General features: G+C 41.7%; 1 protein-coding gene across 1 annotated transcript in view; it reads left to right on the forward strand.

Moving 5' to 3' along the window:
• CDH20 (cadherin 20) overlaps positions 1-14,089 on the forward strand; it is a 178,677-nt gene that overhangs the window by 134,137 nt on the left and 30,451 nt on the right. The window contains exons 3-5 of the mRNA XM_074355377.1: positions 7,379-7,673; positions 8,263-8,382; positions 10,856-11,023. Of these exons, the coding sequence (XP_074211478.1) occupies positions 7,379-7,673; positions 8,263-8,382; positions 10,856-11,023 (583 nt within the window). The remainder of the gene's footprint in view (positions 1-7,378; positions 7,674-8,262; positions 8,383-10,855; positions 11,024-14,089) is intronic.

The raw sequence follows: 14,089 nt of genomic DNA on the forward strand, positions 1-14,089 counted from the left end.
CCTGAGGCTTAAATTTAATGGAAAAAAAAGAATAAAACATTCATTTCAGAAGATCCTAACATGCGCTTTAGGATAGTCAGAGACGATCAATGAATATATTTATAAACTTTATACTCTAATTCCCTTGATTTATCTATCGTTTCATTTTTAATCCAGGCTTTCTCCTGTGTTTACTTTATTTCAATGTTAATCACACACCATTTTGTGAAAGCAACGAAGTGACAGAAAATGGGAAACAAGGAACTAATTAGAAAATAAATAATTCATTCAAATAACGTAAATACTTGTTTAGCACAGAGGCTAAGTGTGGGTTTCAGAGTCAAATACATGTGGGTTCAAAACCCAGCTCTGCCAACTGCTTCCAGAGTGACTTCGGACAGGTCACTAAGCCCTGTTTGCCTGTTTTCTCAAATGTCTAATAAGGGTGATAAGAGAACCACAACTTCCCAAGAGTTGTCCACATAAGCTCTTTCCTCAACTCCCACCCACTTCCCAACCCAGTTATCTGGCCACTTGGTACTGTGTTGTCCCCACTCTGCCTTGAAGTTGTGTGTTCAGCGGTCCTAAGGACCTCTCCACCACCAAACCCGATGGTTTCATTTTATGGACAGTGGCTTTGGACACTGCCTAGTCCCCTCTTCTTGACTCACATTCTTCTCTCAGCTTCATGACCTTCACAATTCCGTTTTGCCTCCTTCCTTCTCAGCCTCTTTGCCAGTCCTCTCTTTCACCCTGACCCAACCATTTGGTGGTCTTGTAAGGACAGATTTGCCATCCCTACAGTCTTAAATCCCACCCCTAGATCAAAGAATCCAAAACCTCCATCTCTGGCTCAGATCATTTGTCTGAACTTCAGACTTACAAACCCTACCACTCCACATTTATGACTCAGAGGTCTCCCAAATGTGGCATATCCAGCAAAGAATTCTCCTTTTCTCTCCCAAACCGCATCTGCCCTAGGTCTTCCCAATGTTAGTTAGCATTGCTATCGCCCAGTTCCTAAAACCAGAGACCTGGTGATCATTCTTCCCTTTCTTTCACTCCCCCTACATTCTCACCACCCGCAAACTCTGCTAGTCCTATGCCAAAAGAAATCCCGAATCCTTCATTCCTCTCATCTCCACTTCCACTGTTCTCTCTCACCTGTGCAAATACCTAGACTCCCAATCAATCTCAACACGTCTACCCACCCTTCCTTCCAACCCATTTTCCACACACGATCTTTTTAAATGTGAGTCAGATCATATCATTCGGTTAACATCCTTTGATGTCTTCCCACTGTCCTCTGAATCATCCAGATTCTTCTCCACCACTTACAAGGCCATTCCTCTCTGACTCGATCCTCCTCCTGGACTCCCGCCACGTCGCATGCTACTCTTTCTTGCCCTTGCTCTCATGTTCCAGGGACACAGCCTTCTGTCAGCTCCTACAACTTGCCAAGCTTTGCCTTATTGCTCCCCCATCATGAGATGCTCTTCCCCGGCTTCTCTCATGGTTGGCTCCTCTTCATCCTTTCGGACTCACTTTGAATCTAAGTCTTCCTTGACCATACGCCCCTCTGTTATTCTCTCACACTACCATTACTTTTTTTTCACAGCTCTAATCACAACCTAGAGTATCTAATTTATTTGTTTATTTATATACAAATATATTTGTTTGTGTATTGTCTGAAGCCCTAGACTAGACCGTGAGTTCAGTGAGGACAAGGACATTGCTCTCATTTTATTCACAAGGCCCAACACAGCACCTGTCACATAGACAGTGCTCAAAAAGATATTTACTAGTGAATACCTCATGGTGGAGTAAGGATTAAGTAAGCTAACACATGTAAAGTGCTTTAGCACAGCACGTGGTCCAGAGTAATATCTTAATCATCGTTACCCTGTAGTAGTAGTGGCAGCGATAGTACAGGGAGTTCACTATGGGAATTCAGCAGCTCAGTAATGCATACCTAATGCACCTGCAAATCTCTCGGCCTCAAAACCTGTGAATCTTCTGTGACTTCTACTTTTCCTTCTCTTCTTCCTTCATGCACAACCAGTCTCTACATCCTGTCAATATCTCTTTGCCAGTTTCTCTCAGATACACCTCATGCTCTCCAGGCTGTAACTACTGTGGTCCTTCTGTTCCTCATGATTAGATTAGCCAAGCAGGCACCATAGGGAGAATCTTCCCAGCTCTCCCCCTGGGACTCAGGACATTTATCTCCTTGAAGTACCCTTTCCATCATGTCACTCCTTTGATTAAGAAAGCACTGCAGTTCTCCATTGCTTATCAGAGCTCTTAGCATATAGTTCAAGGACTTTCAGAAAATGAGTCCTCCTCCTTTATCCAACCCTCCCCTAGGATTTCTCAAATCTTGCCCTCATCTCAGTCAAGCTGGGTCTCCTTATGGCCCTGATACAACACACCACATTTGTCCCTACCCCAGATCAGTGCCCTTGCTACCACCATGCCCAGGACACGCTGTCACCTCCTCTCTGTTCAATCACATTCAGATTTCTCAGGGATCTAGCTTAAAGGCATTTCCATCATGAAAACATCTTCCATCTATTCAGAATTCCAAAGATTTCTAGCAACTTGATATCTGTAAAACATTTCTTCCAACTAGAAACATAGCTACTGCTAAAATAAATTTAACAAAATACTTTTGTATTCAATAATTGCTTTGTGTATGTAAAATTTAGAGCCCTCTTCCTTTCTCTGAAGGGTAGAAACTGAGATCTCATCCCTGGCCTTCCCTATATTTCCCTAACACCTAGTACCCAGCACAGAATTGGACATACAAAAATGCAGAAAGACAAGAGTACCCAATATTTTTCTGGGCTACCACAGTACTATGTCTCAGTCACATTCACATAGAGCAGATCATTTAATCATCTGAACAGTGCTATGGGGTAAGTACACTCCTAGATAATTAGTGTAGGGAATAAGACTCAGGGAGGTTATGTTCATTGCTCAAAGTTACACAGAAGTTAACAGGAAATCTCACACCAAAGCCACGGGCTTTCCTTTATGTTGCCCTGCATATGGCCATGACTTCAGATCTAGCCCTGAGAGATACACAGAATAGTCAATGGTGTTAGGGTGGGTGTCATCCTGTCCAAGCAACACTCCAGCAAGCAGTGTAAGCTTTTACCCTGGATTGGGTATGTCACCTCCACATGAAGAAGATAATTAGATATTCACTTATGCAGTCACTCTTCCTCTTTACTTTCTTTTGAAAGAGAATCCATCCACCTTACATTTACATTTCCTCTCCCTGAGGGGCATTCAGCTTGTCACCTCGAGCTCTGCAAGATGTCTGTTTAGAGAGCTGGCCTGAGTATTTGCTTATTTCAGAAAGGAGTATGGCAACAATTATCAGCTGTAATTGGTATGGCCTTATAAAATCCACACTGGGCTTCCAGGGACGAGGCAGTGTCAAGGTAAAGCTAGATTATATTGACATATGCAAAGAGGGCGATGCAGAGAGCTTGTGCCTGTGCACGAATCTGTGGTCCCAAGTCACGCTGAGGTTAACAACTACACGGAAGCTGTCTAACCACAAATTTTAAGCACTAACTGCATTCCTGGAATTATACGAGGCCCTATGAAAGATGGCCAAAGGAATGAAAGTCACCCTTGAGCTTAACATTTTTCATAATCTTCATGTACTTCCCATCATTCACTACTCCTTTGCTGAAAACCTCATAGACCAAAGAGTTGTTAGGACAAGGAGGATATCCACCCATCTTATTCTGTCTACAATAACAAAACTGTTTTCCCAAGATGTACACAACTGTGTGTGCCAACTCCAGTCCAGAAGCTCCTTACCTTCCTCTGAAGACCTGGTGCTCAGTCAATGTTAGCTGAATTAAATATGGATAAACATAAAACATACTTTTATTGCAGGGCCAATTTGCTGAGTGATGTGGAGAAAAGCTGTTAATATCTTTCCTTTGCAATTTTTGCAACCACATGTGTATTCTATGGCCGGTAAGCCCTAATATTACATGCACGTTACGGTGCTGGTTACTAAGCTAGTGTCTCTCAGGTCTATAATCCACTTTGCGATGCTGGGGCTGGGACACTGCAAACCACAATTTCTCCTTTTCCAACCAGCTCCTGTTGGGTTCTGACAGGAGAATGTACTAGAATGAGAACCAGAGGGAGGAGGAAGTTGATGCCAGTTTCTGGATTCTTTGCACACTTGCAGCACCAACCTCATCACACCTGCTGAGAAATGTCAGCACTGATGGATGGCACCCCCTTCTCAGAAGTCCGAGTCTCAGTTCTATGGGAGGGGGTGCTGGGGGCACCTCTTCTAAACTCCTGAAGCCCCAGCCCCAGGGGGAAGGACTCCCTTCTCAGAGGTCTCCCTCCAGCCCAGTCTCCTCCAAACATCTAGATCCTCAGAGCCCTAACTTCTGCTCTCTGCTCTCCCAGGCCCCAAGCCAGAGGGGCACTAGCTGTTTCCTGGAGTTACTATCTTTCCAATGATACATCAATGTTCCCTTTTTCCCTTTCAATCCTTCACTGTAAAGTCTCTCTGCTAAAACAGCTGATGTAGATTTTGTTCCCTGACTGGACCCTGAACTGATACAATTACAGTTGACACTTGAACAACATAGGGGTTAGGGGCACTGACCCTTGGTACCATGGAAAATCCATGTATAACTTCAAAGACAGCCCTCCGTCCATACCCACGATTCCTCCATGCTCACAGTTACTCTGTACCTGTGGTTCTGCATCCAGAGAGTCACCCGTAGTACTGTTTGTAGTATTCGCTATTGAAAAAATCCACATGTAAGTGCACGTTCGCAGTTTAAATCCACGTAGTTCAAGGGTCAACGATGTATTTCTCAGAAATCAGTTCCGTGTAAGCAGATCCTGGCCCTTTTCATAGCTGGTGCTCTTTCTGTTCATACAAAGCCCCTCCTGCTTCTCTGTGGATGTCCTCTCACTCCCCCTGCCCCTTTCTTGCTCACAGGCACACATACACAGAGTCTACCTGAAAGATGCTTGCTAACTCTTTTAAGACAACAGTAACATGATTTCACTAAAAAGCTTTAACCCTAATACTACACCCTACACCATTCATTCAATAAAATTTTACTGAGCATTTGCTACACATGAGGACCCACACTAAGATCAAAGTCACATGGCTTCTGACTTCAAGGAACTCACAAGCTAGAGAGTTCCTCAAATTCTTCTCCCAGTACAGACAAAAACAAAATACAGCCCAGACTCCATTGACATCAGCTACCCAGGTTGTTCCTGAGGAAATGGAAACACTGCCACAGCAGCAATGCTCTCTAGCCTTCTGCTACTTATTAAGTACTTGCCATGGGCAGAGCACTTAAACTTGGCCCATGATGATCACAAGGATGCTTACCTTTTTTTAGGATTCATAGGACAAAAGTTTTTAGATGACAAATATATATGTAAACACACGTAAGTATATACTTTTTTTAATATAAAAAATCTTTAGATCCTTGTCCTCCTCCTCTCAATTCCATTCTCCTGCCCGGGAAAACAGTTCCAGATGGAATGGATTTTAATTTCTTTGTGGCCAGGTCCAAATAAAACGGCTTTCTATTCCACATAATAAGAGCTGGGCACCTCTGCTTTTTTGGCTGCTTAAATAGAAGACTTGGATTGTGAAAAAAATAATACTGTGTATGGAATAAGGAAATGTGAGAACTTTATATTCCAAATAGAACTCTTTAAGTAGAAAAAAAAAATCCACAGCATTTTTTTTTTGGTCAGTTTTGTTCTCATTTTCCTTCTCTAGATAAGACACAGCTGAATTCCTCCAGGCAGCAGAATCGCTGCCTGTGTGATTTGGCTGTGAGTCAACTGGAGATCAGCTCAAAGCCGGCCACAACCTCCAAACCCATCCTTGTCTGAGGATGTTCTGAATACACTTTGAGGTGTCTTCTTAGTGTCCGTGCCACTTAATCCTCAGGCTAACACTGTCCCAGCAATGCTTCAGGCAACCTTCTCCAGCTTTTACCAGTGGGCTACGTTTAATAAAAAGGCCAACAGGTTGTTTCTGCCATCTCTGCTGCACTCCTGGGGATCTGAAGGGAGTGGAGAAGAGCTGGGCATATTAATGCCCTGTTCTCTGTGCACATACATCATCAACATAATGGGCCCCATTTAAAGCGTTCCTATTATGGGAAAGACACTGTGCTAGGTGTTTTACATATATTAATTTCTAATGATCCCAACAACCCTTCCAAGTAAGAATTAATATTGTTCTCTACATTTATAATATGAGGAACTTGAGAGTTATAAACATTAAATAATTTGTCAAGGGCACTCAATTTATAACTGACATGGATCATGTTCAGACCAGATACATTTGCCTCTGTGGTGTAAACCTAACACTGGTTGTCTGTTTTATAAACTAAATCTCACAAACTCCATCACTGAACTATGCAAAGTGCTAACCCCAGCAACAGTTAGAGGTGGTTAAGTGTGACTAATTTTTGTTGCCCCCATAGAGCAAGACTGTTATAAGATAGCACAGAATTCCAAGGTTCACCTATATACACTGTCTATAATTAGAGATGGAGGAGTTTATTTCTAGGCTTAATATGAAAACAGTACCCTGGGACTCATTTTGACAGTCATTACAAAGCGATCTGAGACGAAACATAGTTGAAAGAGCAGATAAAAGCATGTTCCTAACATAACAACCATCCACATATAGATTTGAGTGATTCAACTAAGAGGCCAGGAACTGGGCCTACCAAAAGGAGAGATACACTGATGCAAAGAACAATAACCAGCAGTAAAATTCCATTTTGATACATGAAACATAAGCAAACGTAGTCCTACTGAATGAAACTATGGACTTGAGAGAATTTCAAGAGCCCCCAGAAGTCACTGAGCATTTCCAGTACAGTGGCTGCAGCCTATTTATTAACAATTTCATCAGCTGCTTAGCCAACTTGAATTGTCATAAAGTTTTCGCAATTCCAAAACTTAATTTATATCAACACTTTTTAAATTTTAAAATATTTAGGCCTGTCCTTTTTTATTTACTTAAATGGAAATGCTGGATTTCTCCTTGTTAGACTTGCTCCTATTGTCACCTTGGGACTCACACCTTCCACGTATACGTCTCAGGGAGAGTTACTTAAAAAACAGTACTAAGTTCAGGAGTGATGTGGAGAAACTTCATTTATTCATCAACCTGTATTTGTTGTTTGATGCAACCATGTTCAATGCATATTAGTTCTTTTTAGGCAGACAATTTAAGTATTTGAGTGAAAAAAAAATCTTCCTGTTTCAAAAGAGATCATAAATGTGGACCATACTAAAAACTAATTTATTTATGACACCCGTTTGTGTCCATAAATGAGGTGTTGGTGCTTTTTTTCCCCAGCTTCATTCAGACATGGACAGGGGGGATGGATCCATCAAATACATCCTCTCAGGAGAAGGCGCAGGCATCGTATTTACCATCGACGACACCACAGGAGACATCCACGCCATCCAGAGGCTTGACCGAGAGGAAAGGGCCCAGTACACTTTAAGGGCTCAAGCCCTGGACAGGCGGACAGGCCGACCGATGGAGCCAGAGTCAGAGTTCATCATTAAAATCCAAGATATTAATGACAACGAGCCCAAGTTCCCAGATGGACCTTATGTCGCCACTGTGCCAGAGATGTCGCCAGTGGGTAAGGCGGAGATTCACTGATTCTCACAGACAGCAGTTCCTCTATACAAGTTCTTCTTGTCTAAACGTGGAGAAGGAGAGAGTATGCAGAACAGTTCACAAGTTACAAAACTGTACCAAAAATGGCAACCAAGTCCTTAGGCAGGAAGCTACTTAGACACTGAAATCAGCCACAGTACAAAATAATAGTAATAATAACCTAGGATTGTTATTCAGTTCTGGTTCTTAAAAAGCAAAAGAAAATACAGATGATAGGTATGTAGGTAGGTAGGTAGATAGATAGACAGACAGACAGACAGACAGACAATGTTTGATTCATAAGGGAGAAGCATTTCGGTATTATCAAAAGAGGAATGAAGGGCCCAAAGGCTGTGTTGTCCCTACCGGTTATTAAGAATTTAAAACACAAATAACTCCCAGCCCGACTAAAGAGGTATTTTTGTACTCAGCAGTTACAGAAACTTGACCTAGAAAGAGGCCCCAAGGAAGCAGACATAACATCTGCAAATGTTTTAAAGTTGCCCATTTGGGATTGCATCCAGTCTTTAGTCATTCAACTTAAACAGGCTTCCACCATCTCTCTTCTTCAGGGACTTCTGTTATCCAGGTGACAGCCACAGATGCTGATGACCCAACCTATGGGAACAGTGCCCGGGTGGTGTACAGCATCCTCCAGGGCCAGCCATATTTTTCTGTGGACTCCAAAACAGGTATGTGATGTTCACAGTCAGGTCAGAGCTGTTTGTTTTATTCTCTAATAATCTGTAACTGCTATTTATGACAGACCCAACTCTCCTTTTTAAGAACTCTTCAGGGAGTGTATTAACTAGAGAAGATTGTTCTAAGCTTTGGGATTAAGAGAACAAACCAGCACTGCCCTGTGGGTAAGAGCAGCATGATGCATAGACAGCGTATAGGGTCTGACTGGAGAGGCCAAAAGAACTGCCTTCACAAAAGTACCTCCTCACTAGCCTTCAAAAAATTCTATGGTTGTATTTATTCCCAGGGAGAAAAGTCTTTTGCAATTCCAAGATCTAAGAGGATTGGCATTTAACCTGGGCTTAGTACAGAACTAGAATCATTGATTTTGAAACTAGAAAGAGCCTTAGGGGAATCATCCAGTCCATCACCATTCACTTAACTGATAAGGAAATTGGGAGCTGAGACCTAACAAAGTGCTTCTGGTTGTAGGTCAGTCCTCTGACGTGCGTTCAGATGTGCTTAGCACTGAACCACCCTGCACTGAGCAGAGAGGAAGGCCAGAATGAATGGACACTGGGACAGACAGGTTTCAATGAGAGGAGAAGAGAGCACAGAGCATGGGATGTGGCCCCCAGAAAAGGAGGTGCTAAGTGGGATGTTCTCACAGGGAGGACAGCTTAGAGTTGGGTGGGTAAGGAACAATGTGCTAGAAAAGGACAAATCAACAGACAAGCAGCAGACCAATTTGGTTTTGGGGGTTTTGTCTTGTTTGGTCTTGTTTTCAGTTTTACCTGAGAGCTTTGACTACAGAATTTCTGTTTTATCTATGAAGGAGTCCCTTTAATACTTCTGACTTGGGCAGAGCAATTATATCATTATCTTGTACTTGTGCCAGAATTTCTCCCCTTTAAAACGCTTTCATAAATATTACCACATATGAGCCTCCCAATAATCTTGTGAACTCGTGCAATATATGGAAGTGTTGTTATCCCCATTTTACATAAATTGAGGACCTAAGAGTAATTAACAAAAAACTTGAGTAAAGAAACTTACAAACACAGAGGTAAAGTCAATGCCGAACACTCAAAGTCACTCCTTTATATGAAGTAGAAAAAAACACATTTCTATTAGCAACCTGATATAATTTTTTTCAGAAGTCCTCAGGGAAACCAGGCATTCAGAAAATTGTATCATAAAAGTAGGAAGTGAGGGCGTGTAAATTAGTAGGAGGCAAGAAAAAAGATTGCAGTTAGGGACTTCTATAAAACAGTAACTTCAACAATTCTACAAACGGAGGGAGGGAAAGTGAGGGGGTGCCCACAGGGAGGAAAAATATAGACAGGAAGAGGGTAATGTGTCCTTTACATCCTAAGAGGAACGCTACATTATTTTGACAGCTCCCACGGGGCATCTATAGTGTTAAGGTCAAAAACACATGAAAAGATAGTTATTGCCATGCCCATAGGGTATTTAAAAAAAGAAAATGCTGCATATTTCACTTTAGAATGTTGTTACTATAACGCAAAATATACCTTACAGGACTAAAATGGAGACAGGTTTGTGGGTCCCAATTCCTCCCCTTGGCATACAAAAAGTCTTTTTAGCCAAGGGTCATGTTGTAAACTTGCAATAAACAAGCCTTTAATCTTTGCCTAGAGAGTACAGAAGTCAACTTTTCTAAGCGGGAAGGTTAAAAGGGAGATAAAACAGTCCCGCACATCTTTGGCAGGATCAAAACAACACATTTCCCAGGATTTTGATTTAGACCCTTCTTCTTAAATGAAACCGTATCATCACACTGAAACGCTGCTACGTAACTGTCTGGGGAAGTTCATCTCGTGCGTGTGTTAAAAATAAACAACTCACAGAGCTTCTTTCACGTCTTAGCTCGTGGAATGCGGTGAAGCACAGAGGTAAGCAGAACCTAATAAAACAGAATGGACACATAACAAAAGGAAAATCAAATCAGAATTCCAACCCTGCTTACAGGTACCGGGGAGGCAGGAGAAGGCAGACTAGGAGTGAGTTGCCTGAAGAAGAGCCATTCCCACTGCAAGGGCTCCAAGGGCTGAAGAAAGAAAGAGCTGAAGGAGAGTTATCTCCCATCACAGATTTGCAGACTTATGAGGCTTTGTTTTCTGGCCCCAACGCCCCAGTTTTCTTTGGTGAGACAGAGCAGCCTGAAATCGCCATACCCCCGTCTGTCCGAGAACCACTGCTGCCACCTCCTGTTCCTGCTCAGGAATGTTGCCGGAGGAAATCGGCCCACCAGGCTCTTCCTGCTGAAATAGTACTTATTCACCCTTTATTTAAGCACAGCACTTTTTAGAAACTGGTATTCTGACCTCAAATTTAATAAAACAGGGGACTTGCATCTCCCATCAAGGCATTAACAGGGCACCAGGGAAAAGCTTACAACCCAGACTTAAAAACTGGACTTGTGGTTTTGTTTTCAAAAACAAAGTCATTTCTATCCTGCAGGTGTAATTAGGACAGCACTCATGAATATGGACCGAGAAGCCAAAGAATACTATGAAGTGATTATCCAAGCCAAGGACATGGGAGGGCAGCTCGGAGGATTAGCTGGGACCACAACGGTCAACGTCACGCTCTTGGATGTCAATGATAACCCGCCCCGCTTTCCCCAGAGTGAGTACCTAAGCAATGAGAGTACAGACCTCAGGCCAGAGGGACGCACCTGTGACAGAGGTGAACGACAAAGGCCAGTCTGAGTTCCTCTTTGAGTTCAACTATGCATGGATTCCTTCCCAACATTTATCATGCAATTCTCACATAACCATTTCCCTTGTAGGCCCCAACTTCCCATAGCACTCCACCAGTGTTCCTCACTTTTTTCACTATCACCTCCCTATGGAGCCTTTTTAGACCTTTTTTTCTTGATTGTCATGCCCTACTCTGCCACCTCATAAAATTAAATATTAAGGAATAAGGTTTTGTTGGGTAGGGATGAAATTTAGAGAGCCAGAAATCATTGTAACGTCTAAGATTTTTTTTCATCTCTTCCCTAACATGAATCCTTTTTGCCCCCAAGGATGCACTACTGCCCTTGTTGAGAATGTATGCGGAGAAACTAAGTCAAAACTACAGGTGAACACAGTGACCCATCTGACCACCTTAACCAATCAATTCACAAGCAGGTACTGAGTGCCTGCTTTGCAAGGGCCCTGGGCATGAAGGGCACAAGATGCTTGAAACCCAGTCCCTGCCTCTGTGAAGCTTAAAATCCAAATGGGGAGAACATACTTGATACTCATCAAAAGTTAACCAAGTAGCAGTATTTGTGTGCCGCTTGATTAGTGCAGAATGAAGCCTTCACAATAAACTAAGATGAATGAAGGCTTCATAAAAGAATGAGGGTTCAACAGGGGACTGAAGAATAAAAAGGATTCAAATAGGAAGAATGAAAACATTTCAGAAAGAGGAAGCGATTCATTCATTCAAAAAATACTTGTTTCAGGCAACATTCTAGGCATGGAATATAAAGACCTAGACATAAAGTTGCAAATGTAATTCTGTCTTCAAAGATCCCTAAAATGGAGACCTGCTCTTTAGTGTTTCAGATGCATTGTATTTCTAATGGAAGTCACTGCAAAGTTTTTGAGTAAGTGAGAGACATAAAGGAAGGCTAATTTGATAACCATGTACAGAACTGGTTGGCAGGGGTGGAGACTAGAAGCAGGAGAGTCCATCAGGAGGCATTTAGAGTGGTCCAGATTTGAACTGATAAGGATGTAAGGAAATGGCAGAAGGAGTGGAGTTGGACAATTAACAAAAGAGGGATTTCAGCCTCTTGATTTCTTGGCTAAAGGAACCAAAGCAGAGGGTGGAGTCAAAGATGACAATGATGTTTAAGTCTGGGTAACAGGGAGAAGAATTGTACTACTGAGAGAAACAGAGGATGCATAATGGAACTAGTGGCAGGGAAGGAAGACGACAAATTCAGATTTGAAAATAAAGTGACAGCGGGACAATCAGATTGAATGTCCTTAAGGAAGGTAGAATATACAACTATGACTGTGGAATAGAGCCCAGGAATGGAGATGTGAATTTGAGAAGCAGATGCCTAAAAGGGAGCAGCTGGAGAAGTGACAGCAGCAGACACAGTTCCAAGTGAGACTTAACCAGGGGAATCAGGTTCAACAAAACAACTAAACTAAAAACAGAGCCAAACTAGATCATCAGTTGAACAGATACATTTTGCATCAGCCAGATCATGTAAACCATTTATTTTATCCATGTAAGTACAGGAAGAGAATTCAAATGTTTTCATCCAACTGGTATACACAAAGTCCTCATGAAATTTCATGAAACTACAAGACGGGATACTAGATAAGCACTTCACAAGTGGTGCAAATGAGTAGGTTACTAAGTTGATTGGGTCACTGTTATGGAGCAGTAATGTGTCATGGAACAGTTTATGACATCATGTGGATTGGTGTCTTAATTGCTTTGCTGACCCTGTGAATTCTATCTTCATTATTTCATGAATGGCTCACATGGCGCACACTGTAGACCACAGACTCTTGAACAGGCTTAAACTATCCTACTTGGCTTTCGTAATTTGACACTAGACAGTATCTCTGATGAAGGTAAAAAGAGAAGAAGAATGAAGTTATTACATAGCTCCTAAGTATGTAGATATGGATGTAACTGCAGGAAAGTTGTATCTCCCCACACATGGTCGCTTCACAGGAGCATATACACAATACAATGATAACTGGGATTTTAGATCTGCCCTACAAGCCAACATCTTAACCCCATTCTAAAGCACACATTTTGAGTTTTCACGTTTTTTTTTTTAAATAATGGAGAATCTAGAATAGAGTGGAAGCATGGATTATGCTGCACAGGAAAAATGGAAATGTATAAAAGTCATCTCTGTGTCTCCAAGCATTCTTCACACATTATCTGTTTCCTTTAAAAGTCATTATTTTTGGACTTTTAAATTTTCTTATCTCACCATTAAATCTTTCCTTTTCTATTTGCTAAAACTAAGTTTAAATGATCTCATTATTCCATAACGAACCTTGCATGAACTCTTCTGCATTATTAATCTTCTGATTCTTCATTCTAGAAATCTCACTTTCCGTCTTTTTCGCAACTGCTATCATAAGTGATTATCAGATGCTGACAAAATGACACACCTACTATCTTACATTGAACAAGCTCAATCACCTTTAAGTGAACCAAATATAATGGAATATCAAGACCTCAGGCTAATATATGTAGAAACTGTATATATATGTCTGTTTAAACACATAGGCTTCCTGGAGAAAATTATAGGCAAATACAGGTTTGCTCTTCCCAAACATGTTGTGTAATAGCAAAGTCTAACCCATCAACAATTTTGGAAGTAAAAAGATCAAGGAATCCAAATGCCTGCCTGTTTAGTGCAAACTAACAATTTCCTGGCTTATACTAGCAAAGAACAGTCATCGTTTCTTCTCCCGTACAATGGAGGGTGCTGCGAGCCACCTGGGTGCTGTCAGCCTCCCCTAATCTTTGTGAAACTCGAGCCCTCACATCCCAAGCTTCCCAGGTCCACATCCCCACAGCTTGCAATACATAACAGAATAAGAGAGACCATGTACATACTGAAAAATTGTGTGATTTTATTATTTAGTCATTCACATTATGATTGACAAAATAATGAAAAATGGCAAACAGTTTAGCCGCAGAGAAGGTAAATTAATG

The sequence above is a fragment of the Camelus bactrianus genome, chromosome 30, assembly GCF_048773025.1.
Source record: "Camelus bactrianus isolate YW-2024 breed Bactrian camel chromosome 30, ASM4877302v1, whole genome shotgun sequence".
NCBI lineage: Eukaryota > Metazoa > Chordata > Mammalia > Artiodactyla > Camelidae > Camelus > Camelus bactrianus.